Source organism: Telmatherina bonti, assembly GCF_933228915.1.
Source record: "Telmatherina bonti genome assembly, chromosome: 19".
In the NCBI taxonomy this organism is placed as follows: Eukaryota; Metazoa; Chordata; class Actinopteri; order Atheriniformes; family Telmatherinidae; genus Telmatherina; species Telmatherina bonti.
Window position 1 is genome coordinate 14099903 of NC_136617.1, and position 17463 is coordinate 14117365.

The following is a 17463-nucleotide window of genomic DNA, read 5'->3' on the forward strand; positions in this document are numbered from 1 at the left end:
ACATTGATTTGAATCTGGTGTGCTGCAGCTGAGATGCTTGGAAAACCTGCAGGAGAATGGTCCTCGAGGATCTGGATTGAGGATCCCTGCTCCGACACACCTGAACAAAATTCATAAATAGGTTGACAAGAAGCTGCTGGATCCATTTGATTTGAATCCGCTGTGTTGGTAGAGGGAAACAACACAAATCTGCCAGATCGAAGACTGGAGTTTGACACCTGTGTCATCCTGTCTAGGTGTCGATTCTACTTCCTTTTTGAGGCTGTTACTTATAGAGCTCACCCCAGTGGATCATCTGAATCTGTCTCTTTCTGTTCTTTTCTATCATTCTATAAAAGCATCTCATTACAGTCTTAAACTTTCTCTATATTCTTATTCTTTCTTTTCCTCTAACCTCAGCACCTTTTGATTTTTATGTTATTCTTCCTCTAAAGATGCCCAGACTGTCTCAGGCCTTAGATTTTTCAAAAAGCCCCACAACATGAGCTGTCCTCTGATGCATTTAATTCTGTACATAGGCTTGTGCAAATGTGCTTATTTTCTCTCCTCAAGCTTATCCATTTTTAAAATGCTGCATGTTGCAAAAATAAGGACAACTTGTATGCCAGATATTGTGACTGTGTGCCACTGTCTGCACAGTTGAAAGCAACAACCAAAGAATTCTGCTCAAGCAGTAGGGGAAAAAAAGTAAATCTGAATGATTTATAGATGCACCGTTCACCATTTTCATGTTTTTAGGGATAAGCTTTGTTCGGTAACTGGAAAAAGGAGAAATTATGTCACAGCAGGCCAGCAGATGAACAGATGGAGCTGCTTCAGTTTCTCTGTAAACTGACAACACTCAAGGAAATAGATATTCTGTTTAGTCTGAAGTGAGAAAAACACAGTTAAGTAAGGGCGAAAAGATAAATCTACAAAATTGAATGACTTGCAGTAAACATTTTGTTTTTAGTTTGTCTTTTATTTTGAATGATTGGAAGCATCAAGTCAACAAAGCTTAAGAAAGTCATCAGATGTTTGGGGTTATCTACTTGGATTTATAGTGATAGACGATTAGAGGGTGATTCCTTTTAATAATTTACATCTTTATTACAAATAAATATATTTTTCCATCATAATTGGCTGAAAAAAAAACGCAGAATTCCCAAAAGTATTCGCAATTCGCCAAAGCGACACTCAGAAGTGTCTTTTACGCCCAACTTGAGTAAAACATGTTGAAATTATACAGGTATTAAATTAACTGAGAGAAATCCTTGCATTTCAAGAGCTGGAACTATTTAACTTATTCTCACAGACACCTTTATATGAATGATATTCAACTGCTGGTCAATACATACAGTGAGGTATGTGCAATAATATAAACATAAACAGTAACATCTGGTATTTAAAGACAGAAGGGAATATAATGTTGTGCTGACAAACGACTGAATACAACATCCATGTTATTACATGAACACTTAAGCATTTTCTTCTTTGATTATTTTCCGTAATTGCTCCTAAAGTTCACACTGGAAATGAAGCTTTTTTTCATTTAGCATGAACAGAAAGCAAGGTTACAGCAAACATTACAATGACCAAAAAGTAATGTGACTGTTTTAGATTGCTAAAACTTTACTTTTAATGACAGATTAAGAGCAAACAGTTAAAATACAGATGTTATAGGGGGAAAAAGAAAACAATACACAAGGCCTCTGACAGAAAATGAATTGCAACCCAAACATTTTCAACAAGCTGCTGCACAGACCCATTATTTGTTCATGGATCCAAATGATAATGTTACTTGGGAACATGATTCTACACATCTGCATTTTATTTCTACAAAGTTCATGATCTACTGCAGTTTATACCTAGTTGTACATCTGGATTTTTCTACTTACTTACAAATTATGCATGTTTTCTGTGTGTGTGTGTATATATATATATATATATATATATATATATATATATATATATATATATATATATATATATATATATATATATGCATGTCAGAATTTTCTTCTGACATCTGAAAATATCAGCTCACCTTTTCTTTTCAAGCTGGTGTAAACATGTAAATCATGGTTGGTATATCAAAAGAAAGAGCTGCAAAGTGACACGACACGGTGCCTGTTTATGCTGTGCTTGTTTTAAAAACAAAAAAAAACATCAGTCTACTTTTCTGATAAGCAATGGCAGCAGGTTATCATGGAAGATGTCTTTTCCCTTCCTTCTGACAATGGGAATTCTTGCTTTGCACTAGTGTAAGATAAAAAATAATCCAAGGAGAAAGGGAATAGTCTCCAGTTTATCCTTAAGTTTTAAGGAATTACCTAAATTTTACTTGAGACAAAAGGGAATATTGGCCGTTGCACTGATTTGCTAAATACATTTTAAACCAGGATCAAAGATGAAGTTTTAGCGGCTGCACAGTAATGAATACAATACCTTACACTTGCAAGGCAGGTTTTTCAAAACCTTCTTGAGTTCTCAATTACAAGGCAATCTTATCAGGTGAGGCTGTGTGTTCAGACTAAGGCATAGCAGGGTGATCAAGTATCTCCTACTAAAGTGTGACAGCAGTCATCTGTGCCAACTCCTCAGTAGTGTGGCCCCATGATACCTCTTCATTTATCAAGACTTGAAAAGCATTTTTGAGTCAAGTGCACTGGTGCATGGCAAGAAAAAAATATTAAATTAAATTGTGAATCTCAACATTTTCAAAAATTTCAACAGCAAACCTTTGTATGTTTAGTCGCCGAAGATCCCGTCATCTGTATTCTGTGTTTCCACTCCACACGGAGTCTGTCTTGGAAGTGTTACAACAGTAGTCATTACAGCCACATGCCCTTCTGGAGCTTAAAAACATTCCTGGCACCATATTTGGTCATATTTTGTTGTTTCATTTCGCTGTGAAGTGACTGGAGACAGAAGTAAACTGGACACTCTTTTGCCAGTATCTAGCAAAACTGGAAGTTTGTTGCGAAGCTTGTGAACAGAGCCCATTAGGTGCACTGCTTCAATTTTACCCAGAGAGCAGTTAACTCATTGGCTGCCAAAGACGTATTTTCACGCATTTTGGAATCTGAATATTCACTTCCAAAGACGCCAAAATACATCTTTGGTGGTTTTGCAGGGTTTTCTTTTTTTATATGGAAAGCTGCTTTTCCGGGTGTGTTGTCAAAACATCCCGAAAATGCACGCTCCAAAGACATCCCGACACATACTGACACACATACAGATATGGAGGGCCAAAACGGCCCCCCATATCTGCAGTTCCAGACCTCAATATTCTTTGGGTCCTGAAAGATGAGCCAAAATGCTGGCAGTATGGGGCTCTGAAAAGTAACTGTTGACTGTAAATGTGATTTTTTTTTCTAGCTCTCCTCCATCGGTAATAGTTTGATTTGGAATTAATTTCATTAAAAAGAATGGTTTTTCCTATGCACTGCAGTACTTTTCCAAGCAATTTCCATGGACAATTTATCAGACACCTCTATATAACAAGTTCAAGGATCACCATTTCTGGTCCTCAAAAGCTGGAGTCCTGGTGATATAAGTTTCCCTGCAGCAACATACCTGCTGCAAATGAAGGGGTCTCGTGCAGAACTAGACAAGCTGTGGAGATCCATTTTATTTAAATTAGATGCACTGCAGTTGGAAAAACATTCAATACCTGAAGGACACCGGCAATCTAAAACATAAGTTGGTGAACCCTGATATAGTGCATCATAGGTCCAACACTTACAGCAATATTCAGTTGTGTTTCTCAGCTGTGTTCAATTTTTCCTGGTTTTGGGTGAAAATTAATCAGCAAAACTGTCCTGCGTTGAAATTCTCAAATAAATGACAGTAGTTATATGATATTACAGCTGCAGGATTAAATGGGAATACAGAGCAAGGCAAAAACCAGGCAAAAACAAAAATACAAGAAGAACTCAATCTGTGGAGAATAACAATGATATAATTTTATCATGTCAATCATATCATATCAGGTATAATAAATTATATCTGGCACAATATAACTGTTTTTTATTTATTTCTTTATTTATTGCTTAATATGGGTCCAACAATGAAAACTTGCACCTACCAAAGTTTTTAGAATTATCTTTCAAGTTCTGAAAAATATTAAACAAGCACTCAAAAAATCTGAAAGAGAAAATAAATAAGTTGGAAGCAAAGTATTTATCTTGTAAAAACTGTAGGCTTTTGCTTTTAAAAGAGTGAAAATGGTGTAATAAATTGCTCAGATTTCATGGCACGCTATAATGAAATCAGAAGACAGATTCCAAAGGATTAAAGCTATAAAATGCTTGCATGAAAACAAAATTAATGTGTTCAGAAACCTTATTCAGGTCTACTTTTTTCCCCCAAAATATAAGAATTTCAAGTTTTTCCATAATTTTCAACAAGTCATTTTATTGAAATGGCTACAGAGAAAATTTGACTTTAGAAAGTTTCAGAGACGTTTATAAAGCACTGGAATCATTTCTACTCTCTGTGGATTTCAAGATGTTTTTTAAGACTTCCCTTCTGTCTGTATCGTTTACCACATATCGAGCAGCTGAATGGTTTCTCTCCTGTGTGAATTCTCATGTGAACTTTGAGGTTTCCACTTTCAACAAAACCTTTACCGCACACTGTGCATCTGTACGGTTTCTCTCCTGTATGAATTTTCATGTGCTTCTGCAAACATCCATTCCATGAGAAACATTTCCAACAAACCGGACACCTGAAAGGCTTTTCTCCAGTGTGACATCTCATGTGTGCTTTTAACTGTCCTTTAAACCCAAACCTCTTCCCACATTCAGAGCAGCTGAACGGCTTTTTGCAGACACTACATCCCAAACAGTTTCCAGTAACTCCACTGTTACCAGTTCCATGATGAAAACCACATGTAGTGCCTGCCTGTAAATGTCCATTTGGATCAGAGTCTACTGTTGAATCTGGTTTCCTCAATGAATTTCTGTTCTCTTCTGTGTGGCTGTGATGAGGCTGTGCAGACTGATGAAGACTGCAGCTGAATATAGTCTCTCCTTTATGAACTGCCATATGCATTTTCAAATTCCCCCTCTGCGCGTAACTTTTTCCACACACAGTGCAGCTGAATGGTTTCTCTCCAGTATGAATCCTCATGTGCACTTTGAGATTTCCGCTTTCACTGAACATTTTACCACAAACAGAGCACCTAAAAGGTTTCTCTCCTGTGTGGATTCTCAGGTGTTTCTGTAAGCGTCCTCTCCATGAAAAGCATTTCCTACAGACAGGACACCTGTATGGCTTCTCCCCTGTGTGACATCTTATGTGTAACTTGAGATAACTGAGGGACCCAAATCTTTTCCCACATTCAGAGCATCTAAATGAATTCCAGTTATTACTTCCAGTATCATTTAGAGGCATTTCATTAACTACCCTTGAGGGAGGCGCCTGGATCGCGTTGCTGTCAACACCAACTTCATTTTTCGATTCCACGAAGGCTGAAGTCTTGTAATCAGTACCTGATTTAACTCCTCTACAATCCTCTTCTTCCAAATTAATAATGTTCTCCTCAATCTGGTTTTGATTAAGATGTGAAGACTGCCGCTCATCCTCATCTTCACTTTTTACAAGGATAGGACTGAATGTTAACTTGGTAACGTCATCCTCCTCCTGCTCCTCTTTAATATGTATGAGTTCTGGTGTTGGGTCCTCATGGTCCAGACTAGAGCCCTTATCTTGCTGTTGCACAATAGCTTCTTCTTTCCCCACCAAAAGCTGCTGGATGTCTGCAGGGAGGACTGAAAGACATACACAGGAAAAAGACTTCAAATTCAAGACTGAAAATAGCTTACCAGTAAAACAAATTAAAAACACAATTAGGGATGTTGTAATGTAATAATGACATTTCTACAAAAATCCTCATCTTATTATAATACATAAAATAAATGTGAAATAAAGGGGTCTTCTCAGTGCTATAATTAATTATAAGGGAAAAAAAAGAGCATACAATTACAGCTGGAGATATAAATGTAAACTCAATTGATATCTTACACACTAGACATATACTGAATCACACAACTGCAAACCTCCAAAGCATCACCTAATAATGCAGACCCAAGCAGCTCAACAGTCCTGGTCTCTTTGTTGTACAGTTTTCTGTTATATAATGTACCAAATAGTTTACTATAAAGTGCTTTGAATACTTTGAAATGTAGAAAATGAAACATATGTTACAAAGTATGCCAAGTAGTGGTTAGAAGTTTCTTTTAGTTGTGTATTTTTTACACCACAGTGAGCAATTTTGAGAATATAGATGCATGAGCTAGAGCTTTAAAATAAATAAATAAAATAAAAATAAATCTTATATTTATTCCAGCAATTTTGCAGTCCCGTAGAAACCACATCCTGAAAAACAGAACAACTTCAGGCCAGTTGACTCGACATTGCACGTGTTAAAGATCATGAAGCGGCTGCTGTACCATCATCTGAGGCCAGAGACCCATCACGCTCTTGACCCTTTGCATTTTGAATACTGGGAGAAAGTTGCAGTGGAGGAAACCATGGCTGTGTCTGAATGTCCACACTATTCTCTAAATAGTGCCCTATATAGTGGTCACGCCAATTTCTGTCCAAATTTCCAGAGAAAAAAGTAGAGCACTCAAAATTAGATACAATGCATCTTGAAAAGTAGTGAGCATCGATGGTCATTAGACTGCAAGCAGGAGCTCAGAGTGGTGCAAGTGACAAGGATGTCAAAGCAGGTTAATAATAAACCATATTCATTCATTTTATACCTTTATTTATCAAATAAATATGCTCACAGAAAGAATAAAATACAACCCAAACTATTTCAAAACTTTAGATAGAATTTGGAACAATGGTGGTTGCCATGGTGACAGCTGGTAGGTGATCTACGATGAGAAAAAACAGACAGCTTTGTGTCTGGATCACCAACAGAATGAGTACACTATATAGTGTGTTATGTGGTTTATCTCTATTCAGTAAATTACTTCTTTGCTATGAGGCTGCAGTGCTAACCCAGCATTATTATTATTTGCTGACCCAGCAAATAATATCTGCTTGCATGATATTTATTCATTCATTCATTCATTTTCCGAACCGCTTATTCCATTCAGGGTCGCGGGGAAGCTGGAGCCTATCCCAGCCGGCTTTGGGCGACAGGCAGGGTACACCCTGGACAGCTCGCCAGTCCATCGCAGGGCCACACACAGAGAGATGAACAACCACACTCACGCTCACACTCACTCCTAGGGGCAATTTAGAGTGACCAATTAACCTATCATGCATGTCTTTGGATGGTGGGAGGAAGCCGGAGTACCCGGAGAGAACCCACGCATACACGGGGAGAACATGCAAACTCCACACAGAAAGGCCACTGACCAAACCAGCCAAGGATCGAACCAGCGACCTTCACAGAGGCCACAGTGCTAACCACTGCGCCACCGTGCAGCCCTGCATGATATTTAATTTGTGAAATTTTTACTAGCAAAATTGTGTTTCAACTGTTGTTTCAACTGTGACACTGTCCAGGTGGTTTGGTCTGCTTTAAGTGCACTTTTAATACAAATCAAACCAAACCAGGGTGTGAAAATTTTTCATAAATCCCCGTCCAATCGGACAACTTCTCCCAGACTTTCCTGGTATGAATGCCCCCCAACACTGTATGTAATATTCACCCACTCACACAAACACTTATAAAGCTCTCATACCCCAATAGACGCAATGTGGGTTTAGTGTCTTGCTAAAGGTCATTTAGGCATGTAGTCAGCAGAAGCCTGAAATCGATCCAACGATTTTCTCGTTGGTAGACTGCTCTTCCTCCTGAGCTGCAGCATACAACCTTTGACATAATTGCTGATCAATCACTGAGAGATGATCACTAAAGTACTAAAGTTAGTTAAAAACTTAATGGGTGTGAAAATGATTGTCAAAGGAACAGATCAAACCAGTTTTAGCAAAGAGGAGTTTATTTTTCCCCTGTCTAACATAATATTATTTCTATTATAATACTCTGGTTTAAAAAGTGTCCTTGTGAAAATTAGTAAAGCCTAATTTGTTGTTTGTGTCTATAAGTAAATTAATTTTATAATGACATAATTAAATAAAAATGACATAGGATGAAGACTTTACTGTATTTTAAATCATATTACAAAAACTAACATACAACAACCACTTAAATGTTTGAAGACACGCATTTCACCAGTGAAAACCATTTCAGCATAAATACACGTTATTATAGTAAACCCTGTTCCAGGATTATTCAGATGTTGTCAGATAATATCAGAAGTGGGACTAAAGTCTCTTGCATATGATCAACAAGGTAAGCTAGGAAAACAACAATAATTATATGACTTGTGTCTGAAATAAAAAATTTTAAAAAACCAAATAGCAACTAACTGTTCATTCCTACGAACAGACATTTCTGGTGATCATGTTAAGGTGTTATGCAACTTTTGTGTTGTGGATAATTGTTGAGTGTTTTGGCTTTTGTATATATATTGAAGTTAATTGTGGAGTGTTGTGGCTTTAGTGTGACACATCAGGGCCACCGTCCTTTATAGTTATGGTTAACCTTGGTAAGAAAAAAAAACAGTGTCCTCCTGAGTGAAGGATTGCGGGTAATAATGACCACAAAAGCATCCTTTGCTAATATACTACATACAGAAAATCCTACTTTTGACAACCAAAATTAAACGCAGTCTCTAAATCTGCCACATTTAACAGTATTTTTAATAATACATTTTATAATGGTGTCTCAGTGTTTGTTGTGTGAACTTTAGTTTTCCATGACAATATTAAACAATTCAGTGTTCGGGTCAGAGTCAAGTTTGATATTCAGCCCCACTCAGCTGCAGCTAATATGCTACTTGTCCGACATGACCTCAACACGTTCAAGCAACAAAATGAATACGAACCAGCTCTGTGCTGCTTCATCTCAGCAGTTAGAACCACATCCAGAAAGTCACGATGGCGGCGCTCCGTCTCTTCTTCATACTCAAGTATTGTTTTCTCTAAATGTCCGAGTATGTCATCTACTGCTGCAGTGAGCCGCTGACTAATAAAAGCCTTCAAACCCTGAAGTCTGGACATGTTTACTTAAATGTTATCTCTTAACGTGACTGGCTTTCTACATTCAAACTAAACCAAAAGCTTACTTCTTCGTATTTATATACGCGTAACTCTCGCAAAGCACGTTTATATACATAAATGATAACTTCCGTGTCAAATTTCAACAATAAGTTACAGCGTGGGGTAATGTATGTTTCACAACTGTCTACAATGTTGTGTCACAAGCATTACTGTTGAAACGTTATTCACAATAAAATATTTGATTAATAAAACGTATTGTATGGCAATTGTATGTTTTACTTCTGCCTGCACATCTGCCTGCTTTTTATTGTGAAGGGCAAGATTTTATTATGGGTAAATTCCTTCCGTTTGAAGGTTCCAGCATCTGCCGTCAAATAGCAGAAGAAACCTGGAAACTCTGGAAGTAAAATACCATTATATGGAACAGTTTTGTGCATGTGAAGCTGCGATTTGTGTATAAAATCCCCATGTCAACACCTTAAAGATTCCTTCTAACGTCGACTGTTGAAGTGGTCTCAAAAACGCGTTTTTGGGACATTTTAAGAGATCAGTACAATACGATGTGCAAAAGGAATTAATCGCCACCAAAACTTCAAGGACGTGGTTTCAGAACATAGACTGTATATCTATGTTTCAAACACTCCCAAGCTGCAGAGATCAGGTGGGTTTTTCTTTTCCTCCTGGAAACCTAAAAACAGGTTTATCATGCTGATGTTGCAAATAATCTTTACTAGGCAATCCATTATCAAACTTTATTTATACACCACTCTTCATTTACAAGCAGCTCAAAGTACTTTTCAAAATAAATTATGAATCTATATATTTATATATAAATCATTACACATTCAAGTTAAAAACATTAGAATTCCAAAACATACACCTGATAATGCAGGCTGTGTCACACACACACACACCGACATAATACACAAAATCCAGCTGTCAGCTAAGCTAAAAAGGTCTTGCACCTCTTTATAAAAATAGTATCTGCAGTCCTGAACTTTTCTGGCAGGCAGATACTATTAAATCCTTCATATCTGCGGTTTTGGCTCTAATGGACTTCACTCATAGACCGCGTAACCGTGGGTTGCTGTCATTGTTCATGATGGTGCGGTGATTTTTTATTTTTCCTTCTTTTTTTTATTTTTTATTTTTATTTTTTAATTTTTTTTTTTTTTTTATCAGTTTCAATGTTGAAAAGCTGCATTCACATGCAGTTGTGCTTATAGGTAAGGTAGCTGCGATTTTGCATAAAATTCTTCACTGAAAACTGTCAACTCACGCAAACTGGTTTGATCTTTCATTCCAGTTACTTTCTTTCTATCCAAGATTAGGGGAAATCTTGCTCTTGTAATCTGGGTGGGGTAGGAACATGCAAACTACCTGATTTGAATAACAAAAGGTCAGTAAGTGAGGTGATTTAACTATGGTAGCAGTGAGGAAAACCTTACAAATTTAGGTAATTCTAATATTAACTAATGACCATTTGAGTCACTTAAATCAAAGAAACCCATAAAACAAAATAAAATCTCCAGTTTATTGAAATGTGAAAGAAACTAACTCTTCCCATTGAAGTTTCCAGAATAATGCATCCTCACTTGATGTGTTTCTTTCAAGAAAACACAAATTGTTTCATGCTCCTTACAGTAAAGAAAAATAGCCTATGTTTAACAATACTTTTTAGTCCCCTGAAGCTTCATGTTCAGGGGGTATCTACATCATGTTCCATGCTGAAGTAATGCATAAATAATGCTAGACCGCGATACATTCTTTGAAAAAAATGATAAGAATTCCTCAAACAGACAAACAAACACTGGCAAAAACATAATCTTGCTGGTGGAAGTAATAAGGAACAAGATGCTCCCTTTTCTGTATAAAATAAAATTAACATCCAACAAATGAAATCACATTTCTTTCATTTAAAAATGTTCATAATATGTTGGGTAAACCAGGTGGCAGCATGGCAGAAGGGACAGAAAATGCTGTAAAATTAACCAAATCCATCTGTCAAATATTTTTCTTTTGATTTGACAAATTATTACAGTTATTTATGTTCCCATAATTCGTATTTCTGTTTTTCAATGTTTCCTCCAGCCATTCAACAGTTGGTGTTAAATGATAAAGAGGCTTCTACTCTACATCTGAAGAGGAATTTTGGTTTCATCCAGGAGGGACAGAGGGAAATGGATGCCGATGGAGTGGACCCTGGAGGATCAGATTCAGACCTGCATTCAGAACCAGATGTTGATGACGATGCTGACAAGGACGAGCATAGTGACAAAGAAGGGAAGGACGGAATACATTGGTGCTCAAAGTTTAGTAAAACACACAGAGGAAAGAGCAATTTGGATGCTCACATGAGCATTCATGCAGGAGGGCTTTTCAAATGTTCCTTTTGTGGTAGAAAGTTAAATAATAGACAAGCTCTGTTGTGTCACCTAAAGTCTCATACAGTACATAGACCCATAAGTTGCACAGTTTGTAGTCAACAATTTATGCATAATGCAAGTTTAAAACACCACATGAAAATCCATAAGTGCACAGGTGAATCATCAGATCTTCACAATTATGAGCGTGAGGTGACTCTTGGCTATCCTAAAGCTGGCGAAACGTTTTCTAGCTGGTACTCCAAGCAGATCCACAAGAAAACGCACCTTGCAAAGGATGCATTTACATGCACAGAGTGTGGTAGGTGTTTTCGTTTTATCTCCCAACTTAAGTTACACAGAATAAAGCACACTAGGGAAAAACAGTTTGGCTGCAGTGTATGTAAGAGCACATTTAGATGGCCGACGCAAGTGAAAATCCACAAGTGCTATAAAACGTCACCACACGGTGGTATTTATAATCCTGAAAAAACATTCATCTGCCCTAAATGTGGTGAAACCTTTTCTACCGGGTCACTTCTAATAGTCCACATGAAAATTCATCGGAAAACATTCAGTTGCACTGAGTGTAAAATGCAGTTTAATTTTCGTTCTCAATTCAGGAGACATATGAGGAAACATAAAGAAGAGAAACTTTATAACTCCCCAAGATTTTTGGAAAAATTCTCCCAAACAGAAATTGCAAAGCAATACATGTTTGCGCGCTCCAAGGAAAAACCATTCAGCTGCAATGACTGTGGCAAAAGATTCTCATGGCGATTTCAGGTCAAAAGACACACATGCTCTTATGAGAATATGAATAAAATCGAAACCAGGTACTCGGACACAGTCAGTGAGGAGGGAACAGATGGAGATTTAACAACATTAAGGTACAATATGTTCAATGTTTCTGATGTAACAGAAGACGGTGACAAGGATTTCTGGACAGAGACCAGACAACATCAATCAGGTGTCACTTATCAGAGGACTAAAAGACATTTCTTAAGTGAAAAAGGGCATGTTAGCACCAAGAACCCTTTGAACTCTTTTGTTGATACTTTATGTGAACCTAAGAACGCTGACAGTGTCGACTTTAAGTTTAGCAAGCAGGGAAAATCATTGAAGTCAGAATTAAGTGTTCAGGTAAATGGAAAAGCTTCAATTAGTGACACTAGTAGTGATTCTGATGAGACGGAGAGATCTGAAGAGAGCCACACTCTGCAAAAACATCTGAGGTGCTGCGTTGGGGAAAAAACATTTAGTTGCACAGTGTGTGGGGAAAGATTTGTAACAGGAGGCCACCTGTCAATACACACATCAGTCCATACAGGAGAAATGTTGCTCAGCTGTGTTGTTTGTAAGAGATCATTTGGTTTGCAGTCGGACCTCGTGAGTCACGATTGTGCCCTTGAGTCTTTGCAGTGCTATCAAAGTCAAACCAAGGAACAGATGGCTGCCAACAAACTATTCAGATGCCCTCATTGTGATGAAGAGTTTGCCCTCAAGCGTCAGATGCAGATGCACATGAGAAGAAGACACACCATCAAGAAAAACTTCAGATGTTCAGTATGCAATGAAAGTTTTTCAAGAGGAGAGGATTTAACTTCTCACACCAGATCTCACATGAGATGTTCAGTTTGCAATGCAGTTTTTAGCAACAAAGACTCGTTAGTTTTACACATGAGAAGCCACACTTTACAAACACAGTTTCACTGCATGGTTTGTGATCAAGAATTCGCATGGAGAAGACATCTAATAAAACACATGGAAATCCACAAAAATGAGAATATGGACAGTGCTCGTGAACAGGATGATATTAATTGTCCTCAGTGCTTCAGTCGCTCAGAAGGAAACTCATTCAGTTGTCCAGTTTGTAAAGCATGTTTTAGTGACAAAGAATTATTTGATCAACACACCACAATGCACACTAGATCAACTCGACTTTGTGACAATTCGACGGATAAACGGCAACTTTTAAAACAGAGTCCAGCCCAGGAGAACATCCACTGTATTTGCTGCAGTGAATTCAGCTGCCAACATGAGGGCACTTATCATGGGGTTAAACAATCCTCAAACCCAGATGGAGATTTGCAACCAAAGATTGAAACAGAGACTTCAGATTCCTCTGACTCGGATACTGATGACAGTGATTTCTGGCAAGAGACAAGAACACACGAGTCGGGTGACAAATCTGGAAAAAGGAAAGTCCTTGAAAGTGGTTTAGAGTTTAAACGTGACAAGGCTTCGGAGTATTTTACTGTCTCTGGTAGTGAGTCAAAGACGGCCGTTCAGCATTTTCTCTACACAGAAGGTCTGACGCAGCACAACACCTTCCACACAGAGTCACAGAAGGAGGTTAAGCAAGAGGATGTAACGCGACCAGGGATTAAAGAGGAAAAAGAGGAGACTGCTATCACAAACTTCACATTCAGTCCTGTTCCTGGAAAGACTGAAGATGAAATGAAACCTCCGTGCTCACCACATCATTATAGCCACACTGAGGTCGGTAGGGACTCTTTAAGACAACCAGAGGCAGCCAAGAACTCAGATCAGACTTTTGGACCAGAATCCTTTAAAAGTGCTGAGATCAGTGATTTTTGGAAAGAAACCAGAGAATCTCACTCAGGTTTACAATCTGAAAAGGATGATTGCAAAGATGCGCTCAGTGGCTCTGATAACAAGGCAGCAGAGTCTCTGCAGCCAGAGAGTGATGATAGTGTTGATAGTGACTTTTGGAAAGCAAACAGGATACCTCAGGCAGCTGTTGACTCAAAAACTAACGATAGGCAGGTGAGAAATGATAGCAAACATAAGCCATATAGCTGCAGTGAATGTGGGAAAAGATGTCTCCACCTTTCTCATTATAAGAGACATATGAACCTGCATATGGAAAAGCGAGGATTTTTGTGTTCAATCTGTGGAAATGAATTTCTTTACAAATCCATCCTAAAGACTCACATCAGATCTCACACAGGAGAAAAGCCATTCAGTTGCTCAGTATGTGGTAAGAAGTATGCACAGAAGGCAGGCATGCGGGCTCACATGGTCGTCCACGCTGTAGAAAATCCATACAGCTGTGATGTGTGTCACAAAAGCTTTGGTTGGTACACAGAGCTTAAATATCACCAGTGTGTTGGTGAATCCTTGCATAAATGATTGTGAGGCATACAACAAAGTTTAGAGACTTATTGCTACACCTTCTGTTTAATTTACTTTGTGAGCTTCAAAACAAAGAGAAAAAGACTGAATGTGTGTTATGTTAAAAGCCACCTTGATGTTACTTTTACACCTTTTACTAGTTTGTAAGATGAAGTAGTTTTTAGTTATTAGCTGTACATTGAATCCAGTTTCCTTATAATTTTGTACAACAGTGGGGATTAAAGCTTACTGAACAGATGGTTTTATAATGCTCATGGAAACATCATCCATTAAAACATTTCTACTGCTAACTCTTTGCTGTGCGTGTGTGATATACTAGACACTGTTAGACTTTTATCCACATTTTAGCCCATATTTTACCAGCATGGCTGCCACAACATCAAGCAGCAACACTTCTTTCCCCTCTAGTTAAAACAGTTGGGGCACCTTCAATGTAACGTGGATTAAAAAAAAGAATACATTTTATCAACTAATGTCTTATCTACAATAGGACTTAAAAAACATATCAAATGTTCAGAGGTAGGCATTTTACAAATTCATGAAACAATGACCTAATGTAGAATTTATTGGCTGCAAGTCATGTTAAAGGTTGGTGCAAAAAATGATGGGAAAGTAATCAGTACAAAAAAGAAATGATTGGCAGAATATTTACATTGAAATTTATTGGCTAATTTAAAAAAAAGTATTTCAGTGCTTGTATCATAATGGTGTTATCCAGTGTAAAATACAAAGACTTTTAATCTAACAAACAGGAAGCTGGGTCTGTTCCATCAATCTCATCATTTACAGGCAGGTGAATCATCTCCCAACATGTTGACACTATCAGAGAAGGTTGTTTGTGTTGATGCCAGTGCTGCATGTATCTAAACATCCACAATTTCAATATCTGTTTTGCTTGTACATTTGGCTCTGGCCAGGAACAGCATATGAAAATATGATTTAGGCCATGTCAAGTAAAATATATGCATTGTGCACTGTCTCTTTTCAGTTAGGATAATTATATGAATAAAAAATAAGTAGATATTTTAGTCACAAACCAAGACAGCAAAAAGACAACATGGGAAATGCTGAAAATGTTTTTACTTAAAAAAAGAAAAAAAACCATCAAATTTGATGCCAACAATACCTTACAAACAAAACTGAGAAAGGAAATGTCCACCTATCAAATCTTTGATCAACAACCAGGTTTAGCCTTGCATAATGATCCATTAACTAAAATCACTCAACTTTTGTTAAATTCTAACAAGGAACAGAAACAGAGTAATTATGCTAGCTGTTGTGTAAATCAGTGTTATTAAACAATGCAAGAGAGAAATAGATGCAAAGTGCAATAAAAGTTTAGATTTTTCCTCTTGAAAGTTTGTTTTGTTTACATGAATATTTGGATTTTCTTTAGTAACAATTTAGACAGTTCTTTTTTGTTTGTAAGTAATTTACTGTAAAAGTATTAGTGTTGTATTTCATTATGTGCTACCCAACCCCTACAAAAAAGAAAAAAAAAGACAATAAGAAGACAAGTGTTTTTCCTCACAAACAAAACCAATAAAATTTACTTGATTTAGCATTTACAGCATCAAGAGTCTACTGTTGATTCCACTGTTTGCAAGCCCTTTACTACATTGTCTACACTTTTGTCTAAACTTCTTCAGCACAATATTGCATTATGGGAATGTTAGCAAGTTTTTTCTTCTGACTCATCTTTGAGGCAGTGGTTCCTCAACTCATAAAACCCATGACTGATAAATCCCTCATAATGCCTTTCCTGACTCATTAGTGTTGACTCTACTTTGTGCTTTAGTTAAATGGACATCTGAAGACTCTTCAGTCGAGTGTAACTTCATGTGTCTCTTTAAATGTCCAGTTACGGTAAAACATTTTCCGCATACTGAGCAGCTAAACGGTTTCTCTCCTGTGTGAACTCTCATGTGGATCTTCAGGCTTCCTTTTTGGGCACAGCTTTTGCCACAGATGTTGCAGCTGAATGGTTTCTCTCCCGTGTGGACTCGCATGTGTTTGGTCAAATCTCCTTTTTCAGCGCAGCACTTTCCACAAAAAGAGCAGCTGAATGGTTTTTCTCCGGTGTGAACTCGCATGTGTTTCTTCAAATCGGTCTTCTGAGCACAGCCTTTGCCACAGATGGAGCAAGTGAATGGTTTTTCCCCTGTGTGGTATTTCATATGTCTACTTAAATGTTCCTTTACATGAAAACCTTTATTGCACACTGAGCAAGTGAAAGGTTTCTCTCCTGTATGGATCCTCATGTGCCTGGTCATATTTCCCCTCCCACTAAAATTCTTCCCACAGAACAAGCAGCTATACGGCTGCTCTCCAGTGTGACACCTCATATGAGCAGTTAAAGATCCACTATCTTTAAAGGATTTATCGCAGTCTGTGCACGGGAAAGGTCTCTCGCCTGTGTGGTCTCTAATGTGTCTATTCAGATTTCCTTTAAGGCTGAATCTTCTACCACAATATGAACAAGAAAAGGGTTGCTCCTTCACAGTTGATCCTGCATCACTGTCAGGGACTTCACTGTTCTGAATTTCCTCTCCACCTGACAAAACTTCTTTGTTTTGTATCCAGTCACTTTCATCACTTTCAGCAGAATCAGGAGATGACTTCTCACTAACTGGCTGTAAAAATGATTGTGGGTCTGATGTCCTGATTGGTTCTAGTCCTCCCAAAGAGTTTCTGCTCCTCTTGGTGTGGCTGTGATGACGCTCTGAGGACTGAGGTTTATCTTCATCATCATCATTTTTCACACGAACGGGACTTAATGTGAGCTTCGCGATATCATTATCCTGAAAGCGTTGAAGCTGTTCTCTGTCCTCACCGGTCCAGATTTCTTCCTGCTCTACTTTAATATGTGGGG

At 37.8% G+C, this 17463-nt stretch overlaps 1 protein-coding gene across 1 annotated transcript; it reads right to left on the reverse strand.

Annotated features, from left to right (window-relative positions):
* Positions 1-4082: 4082 nt before the first annotated feature.
* Positions 4083-16936, reverse strand: LOC306769910 (uncharacterized protein; the record flags this gene model as incomplete). The annotated part of the gene is made up of 3 exons (XM_079258677.1): positions 4083-5756; positions 8895-9054; positions 16478-16936. 3 exons carry the CDS (start codon positions 16934-16936, stop codon positions 4471-4473), a joined length of 1905 nt encoding a protein of 634 aa, XP_079114803.1. The 3' UTR covers positions 4083-4470.
* Between the last annotated feature and the right edge of the window lie 527 nt (positions 16937-17463).